At 35.9% G+C, this 16,866-nt stretch overlaps 1 protein-coding gene across 4 annotated transcripts in view; it reads left to right on the forward strand.

Moving 5' to 3' along the window:
- The window catches only part of KCNT2 (potassium sodium-activated channel subfamily T member 2), a 131,248-nt gene that overhangs the window by 84,522 nt on the left and 29,860 nt on the right, over nt 1-16,866 (forward strand). For all 4 annotated transcript variants that reach the window (XM_034063972.1, XM_005140966.2, XM_013130602.2 and 1 more), the window contains exons 12-14: nt 2,136-2,199; nt 9,548-9,656; nt 15,713-15,821. In XM_034063972.1, coding sequence (XP_033919863.1) covers nt 2,136-2,199; nt 9,548-9,656; nt 15,713-15,821 — 282 coding nt within the window. The remainder of the gene's footprint in view (nt 1-2,135; nt 2,200-9,547; nt 9,657-15,712; nt 15,822-16,866) is intronic.

A 16,866-nucleotide genomic window follows, 5' to 3' on the forward strand; every position in this document is an offset into this window, starting at 1 on the left:
AATCATCTATATATAGTCACTACAGTTACCTCTTCAGCTCTCATCAAAATCCCATCTAATTTCACTGAATTTTCTTTCCTACAAGTTTGCTAAAGTCCTTGTCTCCCCAGTTCAGCTCCCATGCTTAGCTGGAGCTACTCCTGCAGCTCGCATGATTTCTTCCTAATCAGCACTCAGAAGTGCCCTGGCCCCACTTCTTCACATCAGCTGCATTTGACATTACTCTTTTGGATATATTTATTTGCCTTTATTACAATTATTTTTCCTTTTCAAGTACTTTAATGGTTTGAGGCTTCCACTGTTTTCTTACCTCTATGTGCCTATGTGGAATCTACAATGATCTGACTTTATCTCTTTTCTTTATGTTTTCTCTGAATAATCTCCCACAAAACACACAAATGTAATCGTTGTTTCTACAGTCAAACCCTAAGAGGCTGGCCAAGCTATCTGATCTCATTATGGATATCTATTCATCATCAACTCTGGTTTAGCTGCAGACAGATCTTAATTTTCGCTACCAAAATAAAACCAGTATCCTACTGTGGATCATAAGCTTGGAATAATATCACAGAGCATCCTATGTAGACAGAGCCTGCATCGTGTGTTTTCCCACACAAGCTTTCATTTTTGCCCCACTTAAAATTATATTTATATTCTTGACATTTATAATCTCAGATCCCCAAACCCTGTTTTTCAGAAGGATCTGGAAATATTATTTATGTAGTTCATCACTTTCCCTCACTGCAGTCCTTCCCTGGCTTACCCTTCCTTATTACATTAAGGAGTAACTTTATTCTTAGCCTGCAACTCCCAGTTCTGAAAGGAAACCTAGTAAGTCTATAATGCCACTCTCTTTCACACATACAACCGATTAACATAAATGTCCCACTGTGATTTCCATCATGCTCTCCCTTCAATCTAGGAGGAATTTCTCAAAAGTATCTGTAAAGTAATTCCAGTACTCTCCATTGCATTCTCTCTTCAGTTGATTCTCTACTCTGATATCTAATGAGACCACTTTCTACTTTTCTAATTTTTATATTCAGGCATTGTCATACCTTATCTTTCCACTTCCCGTGTTTGCATATACTGTTATTGTACTTTGTCTACCACATAGATCTTATATGGTAAGGACTTTTTGTTTTGTGTTTGTACAATATCTTAAAAAAAATGGACCTTCAGTCTAAGCTTAGGGTCCAGTTGGCCTAAGCTGTTACTAACAACCACCAACTCCATTTTCTAGCAGCAAAGAAACCAGAGAGATATATGAATCTCAGGTCCCATTCCAGACCCAAGAATGGAGTTGGTGTAACTGGCAGTGAATTGCCTTTTCATTTTCCCCAGCTTCTGCCTCACTTTTTCCCTACCAAGGAAACTCATTCCAATTATTGTTTCTCTTTGCCCAGAAAGTCCTGTCTTCTGAAGGAAGTCAATCAAGTAAGATTCAACCAAGGGAAGTAGGATTCACTGGAGGATATCAAGATCTGAGGCAAAAGAAGAAAACCAAACTTTGATGAAACCTTCAGACAGTTTTTCTCCATACTTCTACCACTACTCTTTATTACATGACCAGTTGTATCCACTAGGGAACAATTAGGTGTTAAAAGTTCTCAAAGAGACCATGAACTGAAAATAGCTAATTCGTTTAATACATACACAGAGATGGTTTTTATTTACCCCAAATGCATTATTCTAGTATATCTACCAATTTTTCTGCTATCATTAGGCAATACAAGTCTGTATTATCTGCCTCCTATCATTCATTTTTATCATAACTTGAACATACCCTTACACTCTATTCAGACTGGTGTTATTTATTCATCTTTCATACTTATGACAGATAAATAATTATTTTCCAAATTAAGTGTATTTAAGGACACTCTGATTTTATTATTTTGGCACAGCTTCTACAGGCACCAGGGAAAGTACAGCTCCTAGAACCTATTCAGGAAGTACTGGTATACCATGAGCTAGCATACAGGGTGTCTGCTACTCACATTTAGTGACAATTTGTGAGAAAAGATAGGCTAAACTTTATATTCTATTTATATAAGCATACAAGACTATAAACTGTAAAACACAAGATACACATAGTATTTTCTTGGCAAGTAACAGGCTTGTTTTCCCTCTTCTAGAATGGATGATGCAGAAGCGTGTTTCATTCTGAGTAGCCGCTGTGAGGTGGACCGGACAGCAGCTGTAAGTTTTGAAGAAATAATGAAGAATTAATGTGTGTGCTGTTTATACTGTTACTGCCCCTATTCTCTCTCAGGGACTGAGACTTAATTCTGTGAATGGAAGATTAAACTTACCTGATTTATACAGAGATTCTGCATGTGGGATGAATGTTTTGTCTCAGTTAAGAGAATGAAAAAGTTTCTGTTGGATTCCATAAGGACAGGATTTCATTAATTTATGAATCTAGAACTTCAAAGAAAAAACAATTCTCATGCAGAATACAGTAGCTCTTTCCCTTTTTATAGAACAATGGCAGAATATCAAACTAGCAGTATTGTGGTACCTTATAAATACATTGACACTTAGTCATCCATCACTAAAAAGCGTAATACTATGTAAAAAATGTTTTATACAAATTACCTGGACTAAACCAATTCAAAGAATTATATGTATTAAATCAGAAAATAGATATCTGTCAACGGACTGACATTTCCTTTCACAACTGTTGAAGTATAGAAAATTTACTACTCAAAGACTGAATAATAAATTAATTTGGGACTAATGCCAAATAACCAACATCATAGAATCACAGAATAATTTGTGTTGAAAGAAACCTGGTTCCAACCCCACTGTCATGGGCAGCAACACCTTCCACTAGGCCAGGTTGCTCCAAGCCCCATCCAGCCTGGCCCTGAACATTGCCAGTGATGGGGCAGCCAAACTTTTCTGGGCACGCTGTTCCAGTGCATCACCACCTTCATGGTAAAGAACTTCTTCCTCTTATCTAATCTAAATCCACCCTCTTTCAGTTCAAAGCCATTCCACCTTGTCTTGTAGTAACAAGAGAATATTTAACCATTTTTCATGTTGTCCAATTTTAAATATGAAAAATCGCAAGAGTCTTCATTTAAGTTACTATGGTTTTGGCCCGTGTTACTAGGTATCTAGTCAAGTAAGTTACTGTCCACAAAGGAAGACTGCTAATATAAGCTTCTACTTAGCATATCTGTGATACAGTAATAATTTTAACATGAACTAGAACTCTTCACATTAATAAAATTGCCTACTAATCACAAATATCCAGGAAAAAAGTCCACTGAGGAAGGATGTATGAACACAATTTCGAATTTTTCACCATGAAATGCATGCTAAATTGTTGCACATTTGTCTGTTTAGTCTTGAACTCCAAAGGAAAATCAGAATAAGTCTGAATGTTCACAGCGTTAAATTAAGATGCTTACAAATTGCCCAACAGGATCAAAGGAGATCCTCTGGACTTACTCAGGCAGGTCCACATCCTTCTTATGTTAACTTAATTTTTTGTAGACTATCAGCGTGCTATAAAAACTATGTTTTTTGCAAAGCTAAAGAACCAATGCAGGATCTATAACTCGCAGAAAGTCACTGATCTCCCTGAGAAAGAAATCTTTGCTCCTACAATAATATTCAAACTTACTGAACTAATAGCTTTGAATTTGGTTAATCAGCAACGGACTCCTGAAAAGACAACAGTAAAAGCCACTGAACCCTCAGAAAGTAATCCAGAAGTAGTCAAGTAAGGCAAAGATACTGTTTGGAAGTGTTAAGGGTATTTAAGTAGAGAGCAAGCAACAGTTCTTGCAAATACCTGGGAAAATACCAGTAACTTCTGAGAGTTTTCAGTCATGGTGAGTTACAACTCCCTCCAAGCAGTCTTTCTGCTCTCAGAGACAATGTGCCCCAAAAAACACCTGCCACATTTCAGCTTTCAGTACAGACCATTATCCAGTCTCATCTATCAGGGTGTCTAGAGCATACAAACAGGCAAATCTTACTGAAGACACAATCCTGTTAGCTTTTTCTGGGACAGAATGACCTGTTGGGTGACTAGCTGGCTAGTCATGATGGCACAATATCTCAACTGTAGCAATGACACTCTGAGGATCAACGTCATATGAAGCTTTTAAACAGGATGCCCCCTTTCCATTTTTTATAATGCTGTTTAGATTTCTTTTTCTCAGGGAATGCAGTTATTTACACTGCAAGTAGAAAACAGGACAACTGTTTTCTTTTTTTTTAAATTTTGATTTCACTGCCCCCTAGAGCTTTCAAGTGAAATGGATTCAATTTCCTACAATGTTCCAGCTCGAGTCACAAGAACTTCATAAGGTTACAGTTTGTGACTGTGCTGAGAGAAGTTCAGTTGTCATCCCAGTAGGAATCTTTGTGACGGCACCTGATTTTTCACCCTGCTGTGCTTGACAAACTGAAAAACCATTGGGAGTGCCTTGGACCCTCTCCTGCATCTGGCAGCTGTCAAAATAAGACTTAACAGATGCATTGAGGAGATTCCCAACCAGAACAGCTGTTGTTACTCGTGATTTTTCGAAGTCCATTAGGGTTTTCAATCTCCCCAGCTACAGTCCTCAGCAGAGGATCTACTCATTTGCCATGGATACTGATGGCTGTTCATTGCTTGCTGTTCTGTTAGTAAGAAGTTCTAGTGCCAAAGTCTGCATTGCTTCAGATCTATGGATCTCAAGAAAAATACAATAACAGGTGACATGCAGTTACTTCATAAAAAGTGTCAGTTTCCTCTTTTTTTCACTTGGACCAGTAGGAACTTCAGCAGTCAGACCAAGAATTTGTCAGCTTTCCAAAGTCTCCCACCAGAAACTTTCTCTTCTCTGCCAAGACAAATCTCTGCCAGATTTTATTCTATCAAATACTATTTTGACTTCTCAGACCAAGATGTAAGCTGCTTATCTGCTACAGCAAGCAGGACAGATGTCTGTTTCAGTTCTGGAGAATGCAGCTCTTTAAGAGAGTTCAAATTGCACTGAAGTCTGGATGACTTTTTTTGGTTTGGGTTTTGTTATGATGGATAGATACAGAACAGCAGGCTGTACCACACAACAAAATTAGCCAGTAAATTCAAGACTTCAAAAGCCTACATCAAACTGCTCCACAAAACTAAGGTGCCTGAAAACAGTGCAGAAGGGGTGGGAAGAGAAGTGCCTTTTAAATTATCCTTTATATAACTCATTAATAAGCTATATAAATATATAAAAGACTATTCCTATTGCTGACAGATTTGTTCTGATGCTTTGTGAAAATTCAGAGATGGCTGAGTTCAAGCTTGCACCTTTTTATTTCCACTTCCATTTATCAAATCGTGTGACACTGCTGTACTGGTAATCTAAGATACACTGCCCTAATAGCATGACAAGAGGTATGTAGTGGATAGGAAGACGTAACTAATTTATCAAGTTATGCATGGCAAGAAAAAATTAACAGAACTATTTAAAAATACATGTTAAATAAAGGTCTTGCCTTGAGTTCTGATAATTTAAATTCCTGTTACACCCATTTTAAAACTTACATGTTTTGATACACAAACATAAATATCACCTCCATATTTGTCAGCATCAGTATCAGTGGTAATTTATGATCACAGTGCAATTCATTGTATGGAAAGCACACAGAAGAGAATGTATTCTTTTTCCCTTATCTCTCAAAGAAACATATTTCATAATGTGAATAGAAGCATAGTTTTGTTTCAGTTTATCTCTGTTCATAGTATGTACATATATACCTCCTTTTTACCTGGGAGAAGTCTGAACACTTTTTAAAGTCACTGTAATATAGTATAGAAATTGGTATATACATAGAGAGTCACCTATATAATATGAGAAGAATGAATCTAAGAAATCACTTAAAGTACCTATCTGTATTTTCATTTCTCTCCCCGGGAGTGGTTCTCCAGTGCAGAATTTAGGAGAGTGAGTGAAAAACATGAAAGCCCAAATAAAAGTTTTCTGTACACAAATACATGTGTATACCAAAGAGACGAATAGAGAGAAAATGAAACAATAATCTAAGATTACTATCTTAAAAGTACATACACATTGAGTTTGTCTTACAAAGCTATATATGGCACTTAAGTATTCATTGTATATATATATTTCATATTTGTAGCCTGCTTCTTCAAAAAAAGAGTTAGCAAATGGAAAGCAATACATATTTCAGTCTTAAAACTGCAAATGTGCCAAATAATCATCAAGATATTTTAATTTTAGGGATTTTTTTTTATACAATTAAAAATATTTGTGTTGAGATTTATATACTCAATCCTGTGGGTCTAGGTTTGCATTTTTTTATAAAATGGTGCTGTTTGAATAATTTTAATATGCATTTTTCATTCTTATTGTTAACAATTCTTGGACCTTCTGACAAAAATAGGCTTTTTAGACAAAATAATTAAAAAGAGAAAAAAAAAGAGAAAATATTTAACATTGAAAGAAAAAGAGGAATAGTAAACTTAGTTGGAAATGTACAACCAAAGTGCATTTACTGGTGCAGTTTTGATTTATCACAGTAAATTTAATCTTAGTCATATACGTAGTAAGAATGAAAGAAATAATTTACTTAAATTTCATTGAATAAAAGCTGTATTTCTATGCATGTGGCATACAGCAAACAGCCTTTTCTCACTGTTCTTGTAAGCCAGTGTGGTCTTTGAATGATTGCAACGGAAAGGAAGAGAGGAAACTGGTAAGGTTAAATCCTATTCAATGAAGCCACACTATCATGGCAAGCTATTCTGAATGTGCTTCTGTAACACCTTCTGCATTAAAGTTGAAATAACATCTTGAACAACAAGAGGTTTTTCAAATCTACTCCCAAACCCCTTACTCCTGCTGTAGTATATCTGTATAACCACCATCTATCCCATTAGAGTCATTTGTTACTTCTAAAGTGCTGGCATTACATTCCCTCAATTGGCATTAAAATATTATGGTTTGAAGATGTCAATTACACCATATTCCAGGCAGAAGTTTTCCCCTGTGTTCACGAGTCTGAAAGCTTTTCTTATTGCTGATGCTTCAAACATAATGAATCATTCCTTATACTTTATCTTTTAATACCACCGATTTCATTATTAGGCAAGGTATTTCAACCCAAGTATTGTTTCCTACATGCAGTCTCAGATATTCCTTTTTTAGCTCTGAAATAAGTAAAACCTGATGGCCGATACACTGAGATTAGCCATATTTCATGACATTCACTATATTAATGTATTATCACATACTTTGCTTTTATGGGATAACAGTATTCATCCTGCAGTTAGCTCACTCTTGACATGTGGTAACAAGTACAAAAAAATAACAGTCTGGAAAATCTCTTGGAATCTTTGGTCACTAGCTGTCTAAATTCTGACATCAGTTATGCAAATGTCTCAACTGCTAAAAAAAAGGAGCTCTGTTTTTAATTGAGCTGATATTTTTCAGAATGATCCAAAATTTTAAACTCTGAACTCCTGATAACATTTAATGTTATTTACATTATGAATCTCTTCAGAAGGACACATCGAATACATCATTCTTAATTAGACATGACTCATACTATCATCTAAATTTTCACATAATTCTTTTGCATCCAAATGCCACCCTTCCAAATTATGTGATTCCCAACACTTGTGGAAAGATAGAAGGACAAAATACCTTATTAGTAGATTTCTAGAAACAAACACTCTATTCTGCATTCCAACAAATAGAATATATTATACTTGGATCACAGAATAAGGGAGGTTTCAAGGGTGGTCTCTAGTCTTAAAGGAGTCCGTCATGAACATTGACCTCATTGCTCAGGGCTTTATTGGGTTGATGTAAAAGTGCTGAAGGGTTGAGACAACATAATACTTTCTGCACAGCCTGTTCCACTGTGTGACTGTTTTTATGGGGAAAATGTTTCTCTGTATATCCTGCCTGAATCTCTCTTTTTAACTTATATTCGTTGTCTCTTGTCTTCCAACCATTCATCAATGTGCACAGACTGGCTTCATTTTGGTCGGTTATGAGATGGTTGTTGAGTGTAGGTTCTATTGAGTGTAGGGTCTATTGAGTGTTCTAGCACTCCAATCATAGAATCATAGAATAGTTAGGGTTGGAAAGGACCTTAAGATCATTTAGTTCCAATCTCTCTTCCATGGGCAGGGACACCTCACACTAAACCATATCACACAAGGCTTCATCCAACCTGGCCTTGAACACTGCCAGGGATGGACCATTCACAACTTCCCTGGGCAACCCATTCCAGTGCCTCACCACCCTCACAGTAAAGAATTTCTTCCTTAGATCCAATCTAAACCTCTGCTGTTTAAGTTTCAACCCGTTACCCCTTGTCCTATCACTACAGTCCCTAATGAAGAGTCCCTCCCCAGCATCCCTGTAGGCCCCCTTTAGATACTGGAAGGCTGCTATGAGGTCTCCACGCAGCCTTCTCTTCTCCAAGCTGAACAGCCCCAACTTTCTCAGCCTGTCTCCATATGGGAGGTGCTCCAGTCCCCTGATCATCCTCGTGGCCCTCCTCTGGATTTGTTCCAACAGTTCCATGTCCTTTTTATGTTGAGGACACCAGAACTGCACACAATACTCCAAGTGGGGTCTCACAAGAGCAGAGTAGAGGGGCAGGATCACCTCTTTTGACCTGCTGGTCATGCTTCTTTTGATGCAGCCCAGGATATGGTTGGCTTTCTGGGCTGTAAGCACACACTGCTGGCTCATGTTCATTTTCTCATCAACCAACAACCCCAAGTCCTTCTCTTCAGGGCTACCCTGAATTTCCTTTTTGCCCATCCTGTAGCTGTGCCTGGGATTGCTCCGACCCAGGTGTAGGACCTTACACTTGGCATGGTTAAACTTCATGAGGTTGGCATCAGCCCACCTCACAAGTGTGTCAAGGTCTCTCTGGATGGCATTCCTTCCCTCTAGTGTATCAACCGAACCACACAGCTTGGTGTCATCAGCAAACTTGCTGAGGGCACACTCAATTCCACTGTCCATGTCAGCGACAAAGATGTTGAACAAGACCGGTCCCAACACTGATCCCTGAGGGACACCACTTGTTACTGGTCTCCAGCCGGACATTGAACCGTTGACCACGACTCTTTGCGTGTGGCCATCCAGCCAGTGGTCTACCTATCAAATTGATGTCTCTCCAATTTAGAGACAAGGATGTCGTGTGGGACATCTAACCATCTCATCCTGTGGGCTCATATGACTTGTGTTCTCTGGAGCAATCCCTGTCTAAAATCATCCACTGCTGGTGATTCTCCTCCTGCTTGAAGCCTGAAAGCAGACGTCTGAGACACTTTGTTGATGAACAGTGAGAGTACCTCAGCCATGTCTGTGTCAGAAGAATTACTGGGTTGTGTGTGTATATATTTATGTAGTTAAATGTGTCATACATAACGGCAGCACACTTATATAACATGCACACCAGCTGGTATTATATGGTCTTAAAATGAGTTTTCTTCAATGGAATTAGTCTGACAAGAGATAATAGTTATTTCTATTTCATTGTCATCACCTTGTACTCTTTATTCTAGGATCATCAAACCATTTTAAGAGCATGGGCAGTTAAAGACTTTGCTCCGAATTGTCCTTTGTATGTCCAAATACTGAAACCTGAGAATAAATTCCACATCAAGTTCGCAGGTAAGATTTCAGCCATTCGAAACACTTATTAATATCTGTCAGTTTGCTTCATAAACACACAAGCAAAGTGAGATTCCCTAGGGAAATTTACTGGTTGTAACCAGCTTAAGAGTGCATATTGTAAAATAACTCATAGGCTGTATATACCCTATCAATAGTAAAATGTCATATTTTACATTAAAGTCCTATTTATAAGCACCTTCAAGGATTATTGCTCTATTATGTTACGTAGTATGCAAAGTAGAATTATTTAATATGCAATTGTTACTTCTCAATTGTAAATTCAGGTAGATGTCCAACCATATCCATGTCTTTAAATTGCTTCTGTCTACTAAAACATACTGTTACTATGGGGTATATGGGAAGATCTCAGAAGAAGCCAAATTTTCCCCAACAAACAATTGGAAAAGAAAATCGTCCTCTTGGACTGTTTTTCCTAAGTGGGCTGAAAAACATTATTTAAGTACTTTCAAATATTTTGGAAAGAGGTATATAATTTAATTCTATATACAGTAAAATGTGTATCTTAGAAACTATTACATAAAATGCAAAATGATATTTAGAAAGCCAAACAAATCCACTCTTAAAAGAAAAGATTACCAGCTTTAATTGACAAACTGTTTCTGTGTGCTATGTAGATAGGTCTCTTTTTCTCTGTCTATATATAAACACACACACGTATTTACATACATATGTATTATGCTTATGTGCAAAACCACACAAACACTTTTATGATTAACTTATTTTGCCTATCTTTGGAAAAATCTTTCTATGAAGTAAGAAGCAAAGCTTTCCTTTTCAACTGTAAGTTTGAAAACTCTATTTTCTTGAGGGATATTTTAAGGAAGAAAAGATTGCTGATTCATGCAAAATTACAAAAAAACCAACCCCATTATGGAAAAATATTAGTCTCCTCCATCATCCCATAATGCGATGAAAAAGTAAATTCCAGTGCAGAGCAATTCCAGAGCAACAGTTAAAGCTATAATTCTAAAAGCTAGTGAGTTTACCACTAGGTTGTAAAGAAGGAAAAAGTCACAGCAGTTCTGAAGTTATAAAAGTGTAATCTCAAACTGTGAGATGGTGCAGCAGGGAATAAGGCTCATGCTGTGACAAGAATGATGGTGCTTTTTCATCTCCATCTTAAAACCACACAGCTCAAATGTAATCTCTTCTCCCTAGCCATGGCCACTTTTCTTTATCGGTAACCATGTTAATTTGTTGTTCCTAATTGTATTTTTGAGCGTTTTATTATTCTTAATGGTTTGTCTCTGTAGGAGCCTATGATACAACTAGACTTGAAAAACAGAGGTATTTTTCCATATCTGTTCTAAGTCTTAGACTGAGAATTTGGACCTTTTTTTTTTTTTAAAAAAAAAAGTAAACAGCAAGATTAATTTAATGCTACTCAAGAATAGCACAGAAACATTTTAATGCTGTTTTAAATTCAGCAAGTTTACAAACATGGTATAAACCACCACTGGACACTTACCTAGTGCAAATGGTAAGGCCACTGGTAGTCATGAGAACAACACTAGTGTGCATACATTTTCCTGAAAGGACTCTACTTTGGTTATTAATCACACCCAATTCTTCATTCTGAAATACATACCCAGTGGGTGTTGCGGACTATAGCCCTGTCCTGAGTACTTATGAACAAAATTTGTTATAACCATATGGAACATTTTTCTAAATGCTTTTCCTATTATGATTCTGAACTGCTTTATTACTGCCTTAATGCAAAAGCTTCTCTCAAATTTGATACTCCTTTAACAAATGAATCCTTACTTCTGGATGTTTCCCAAAAAAATATTGTGCATTTTTATGAACCAGAAATATTCAGTAGTAGGACTTTTTTTCCCCTTTATACTCAGGTTTATAGGCTATAACTGTCAAAAATAAAGTTTTTAAATTTAGAAAAAATCCAACGTAAGAGTCCAGAACATCCTCCTAATAGAAGTCTAACTTTTAACTGCATTCAAAATGTGTAAAACTCTGGAAACCCAGTTTCTCAACAGTTTCTATCAGGTTGACCAGTTATCCTAGACTGCATAATACATTCCTGAAATTTAAAACCTGACTGCATTTTCCTGTGGAAGAGCATCCTGGAGATTTTCTGCCTTACACTTCAGAAATAGTATATAAGTCAAGTACCTGTTTTAAGTTATTCCCGTTATTCCCATTACAACAAAAGAATGGAGACACTGCACAGGATAACGTGGCCTGTCAGAAAGGCAGGTTTCCTGTCTTCATTTGATGACAGACACACACCTTCCTATCTACTTTGTTTAAAATGGTAACTTCTGCTTATATTAATACGGTGGAAAAATTTCTCTGTGCTTGAATATGATTCTTCAATGGAATCTGAAAAGCACAGGTCACAGTAAGTGTTTTTCCCAGCAAACTCCTTTCAAGTTTAAGGTGTGAACACTCTGTAAGTCTACAGTTACTCAAACATGACAGTTATCAGATAGACAAGGAAACATCCGTCTTATGTCTTCAGCTGAAACACTGATATTTTTCTTTGTAATTTCTAATATACCAATGCCTTGACATGCACAGTTTTTCTTTCAGTAATACTTCACTTTTCCTCACTGGCAGTTACATATGGTTTCCTAAATCTTCCAGCTTTTCCTTCAAACACACAGGGCTACAGAAGGCCACGTAACGTTACTGTATGCATCTGGCCTTGTATTTCAGCACATACATGAAATAAATTGAAGGTTGTCGACAGAGGAGCAAAATACTTTCATAATTCAGAGACTAAATTGCCTGGGGTTTGAGTTGAATTTATATGTATGCTAGAAAATAAATTAATCACCTTTACCTTGAATATTCAGAAATTATATATAATCACGATTCCAGGAACTGGGCATATTTTTGACATTGTCTATTCAAAATGCACCAATGAATTAGCAGATTGGTGAAGTCTGACATTAAACCTTCAGTAGTTTATTCAAAAGGAGCATAGTCCAGAATCACTGAAATAGATTTTGAATGCAGCTGGTTAATCTATGTAATTACAGATTAAAATAGTCTAGAGATAATGGATGGACATTTTTCTACATCTAATCTGGTTGTGCTCATGTTAACTTATGAAATCAACAAAAGTAAAGTTTCTCAGAATAATTGTATCAGGTCTAGGAACATTATTACTACAGGGCTGATGCTTCAGTATGATGATCAGTATTGAGTACTGTTTCATCTTCAAGAACATAACAGAAGCCATAACTCACTGCAGTGCATTGCTACATCTATTTGAGGCAGACTTAGCAACAAATTTTCTGTCAGAACACATTTTCAACAGAAACTGCAGCTTCTGGAAGTTCTAAATGATTTCTTTAGTATAAATGTGGTGAAAATACTTGTGTTTAGTAAACTGATTTGACATATTTGATAATCAGTTCAAGATAAACTTCAGGTTTCGTCTGCTGCTTCACTGTCACACTGAGTAATTTGCTGATTCTAGTACCTGCTGTCACAGGTCCTGACAAATGTCCCAGACCTGAGGAGTGGGAGAGCTGTTACCCAGCTTCCTCCCTACTCACTTTAGAAAGCATCAGGTAGACTTCTGTGTAATTCTCACCATGGCTCCGCAATAGAAGTCCTGAACATAAATATCAAATACAGTAACATTATAGGCAAACTATAATCTATCAAATGGAGAAATAAGCAAGTTATTTTTGACCTGATCTGTCTCTAAGAACTCCTGACAAGAGGAGGAACCCATAGTACCTCTCCATGTTTGAAATGGCTACAGTATTTCTAATCACAGTAATTTGATCACTGAAGAATCTTTAACAAAATATTTGCAAAATACCTCTGAGAATTCAAAAACTTCAAAACACTTCCGAAATAGGTAGAGCACTATTGTTATACACATTTTACAGATGCATAACGAGTCTTGGAGGCCATAAATAGCTCTCACAAGCTCAAGGACTACAACAGAGGGGAAATAGTCCTACAAGTCCCAGCCCCACTACTCCTGATGTAAAAACACAATGTGAATCTCTTACACATAAGAGATAAAGATGACAATTGTAGGACAGCAATCTGTTTGCTATGTCCTATATGCTTTGTTAACACAGTATTTTGCATAAAATCCATCCAAAAGTCAACTATACATTACAGTATAGAATATATGGAGAATTTAATTCAGATATACATTTAATTTGCATTGCGCCATACATGGTTTATTATTTTCATTTACATATATTTAGGTCAGCATGTACAATTTGATTCAAGAACTGAAATAGCAGATGATAAAATAACTTTCCTGTATATTTTTCCTTGCTTCTATTTTCAAAAGCATTAGCTGTACAATGTAACAACGTTCTAAAAAAAGGGGAGGCTGGCAAAATCTTACACAAATTAAAAAATATGCAGAATTCTCATTCCTTTAGAAAATCAATAGTTACTTTCATAAATCTTTGCCATCTGGTTAATGATAATAGAATGCAGATGATATTCCATCCAATGTGTAGATTATGTCTTACTCTCTCAAAACCTCTAGTATAACATTCAGATAGATTTATTAATGGCACATGGTCAACTAAATGAATATATTTCTGTCAGAAATATTTTCTGCAGGAAACATTTAATTGCTACAACTGAAATATATTTAGTTCTTATTTTGTTCTGTATTTCACAGTCTTCATATAACTAAATTAATTCCTCCCCTATGATATTTAAATAAGCCTTGATATTCAGAAAATGAATGAATTTCTCCTTTTGATGATTCTGTTACTGAAGAGACTCTAGAAATTTCAAAAAAGGGATAGAGAAGGCATACAAGGTACACCCTCACTTTTATTATCATTAAATGGCATGCGTGTAGCTTTACTACAAAATCTGTATGGAAAGTAGCTTAGAGAGGCAAGGTGATTCTAAAGCTTTCAATTATACATTAGTGCAATTAGAAGTAGAGGTATGTAGCCACTCAGATTTCTGTTTATGAAGTGAGAAGAAAAAAAAAATTACTTGACATGCAATAGCTGCTTTCATGACCTTAGAAAACCCTAAGTTTCTACACTGACAAGAAGTTTGTGCTTTTCCCTTGTACCCATTTTTATACTGTCGCAGGTATACAAGAATGACATTAAAGAGTGATTTCTATTTCCTTTTCATGCTGTCACCAGCACTGGAGAGCATTTAACTGTGACCTGAATTTTAAACACTAGCAAGTTGAATAATAATTCATAAAATACTGAAAGCATGTGCAGAAAATTTGACAGATTTAAATGCAAGTCAATATAAAGAACTGCATATAATGCTTCTATTGCTTTCTCTTCTTACTTCCCCCCACTAAGTTCCATTAAAAGACAGAAAAGAATAGTATCTCTGTAGTACTATTCCATCACAGCAAGTACTAATGTTGCAGACATACTTTCTTGTAAGGACTCTCAAGAACAAAGCACAATTTTGTGATTACAAAAGCCAGAAAAGCACTGGGGTGAAAAAAATGGAAAGTTGTAAATGGAAAAAAAAACACCCTACTTGCCTACATTGCAAGGAGAGAGCAGCTGTCAGCAGTTCCTGGCAGGATATTAGTTGAATCTACATCACATACTGAAGTGCAATGCAAAATCCCAGAGCCACTGACAAATACCAGTCTGCAAGTCAGTACAGCCTGATTGGTCAGAAGTCCTGCACTGCAGTATACTATTGCGTGAACACAAAATTATATCTCTGTACAATGCCTGATGTCTCTGTATCAGATATGCAAGACTGCAGAAGTTGAAAAAGATAAAATCTGGACTATGCTGCATGGCTTTCACATCTAGTGCAGAAAAATAGTGGGACTCACAGAGACATTGCATCCTCTCTATGTGTAGCTGCAGTACAGAAAGCATAAACTGGTTGCAAAATCAACTATGCTCATGCAGTTTCAGTGATAGCATAGACGGAGCAAATCACGCAGAGCTGCTCTCCAGGTTCAAGTGGAAGATGAAGATATGGAGACATATTTTGATTGTCCCCATTTTCACCATTTTCCTAGACAAGGAAAGGAAGTATATTTGTAAAACAGTTTATGTGTTTTCTTTTTTCTTCTACAGATCATGTTGTGTGTGAAGAAGAATTCAAATATGCTATGCTAGCTCTAAATTGTATATGCCCAGCTACCTCTACATTAATCACACTTCTGGTTCATACGTCTAGGGGACAGTAAGTATATACTACTATTAAGATACCAACCAACCAAAAAACCCAAACCAAAAACTTGTAAAAGAATCATGATGAAATACATCCTTCATCTCTCTAGCTTTCATTGTCTGACAGAATACAGAGCCTGTTTTAGTTCTTTCATATTATATATACATTAAAGAAGGGTAGTATACTTAACAGCTAAAAATGTACATACTTTTAAGAGTATGTAAAGGTACATAATGTCAAAACTTGTAGGATTTTTCTTCCCCTTTTATTCTGTATATCTTTTTAAAATACCTTGGAAATGCTGGAAGATGCTCTCAAAACCCCAACTCAACTGTGATTTTAATTTTTCACTTAAGTTTTGTACAAATGCGTAAATCTGTTCATTGTATGATAAATGCCACCAAGTCAAGCATTCAAAATTAGGAAATTAGGACAAAGCTGTTTTTTTCCTAGACTGCTCTGATCCTATTAAAAACACCCTACTGTGCTACTGAAAACACTAACTAATGTACTTGAGCTTACTTTTTGCTTAAGAACTGTTAGGCAGTCCATCTTTAATCTAGAAGTTTTATGTCTGTGAAAAATTAAGTTTAGATGTTTTGTAACACTTAGACATTCAACTATTGATTTTTAATAAGTATTTGGTTCTTGAATGTAATATTCTAAATGCAAAGGACAAAAAAAAACAAAATAAAAAAAATCACACAACTGAAAAATCATACAAAATATTTAAATATGTGAAAATAATTTCTTTCCTGAATCATCACTTCAATGTCCCAATTTTCTTATATTTATTTTACTTTTATTCGTATTTTTAGGTGTGATACCATAATTGATTTAAACACTTGATAACAAATAAATTCATACCTAAATAGAAGTATAAATTTGATAATCAGAAGTATTATACTTAAAAATTATTTTCAAATCAAGAAATTTACTTTCAAACTTCCTGCTTGAGTATACATTGATTTTTAGAGAAAAAAAAAACCCTTTAAAACTGATATTCTTCATAAGAATCTCCTGAGTTTTGAACTGACTGTGGAGTGTTTGAACTGTG

Source organism: Melopsittacus undulatus, chromosome 6, assembly GCF_012275295.1.
Source record: "Melopsittacus undulatus isolate bMelUnd1 chromosome 6, bMelUnd1.mat.Z, whole genome shotgun sequence".
In the NCBI taxonomy this organism is placed as follows: domain Eukaryota; kingdom Metazoa; phylum Chordata; class Aves; order Psittaciformes; family Psittaculidae; genus Melopsittacus; species Melopsittacus undulatus.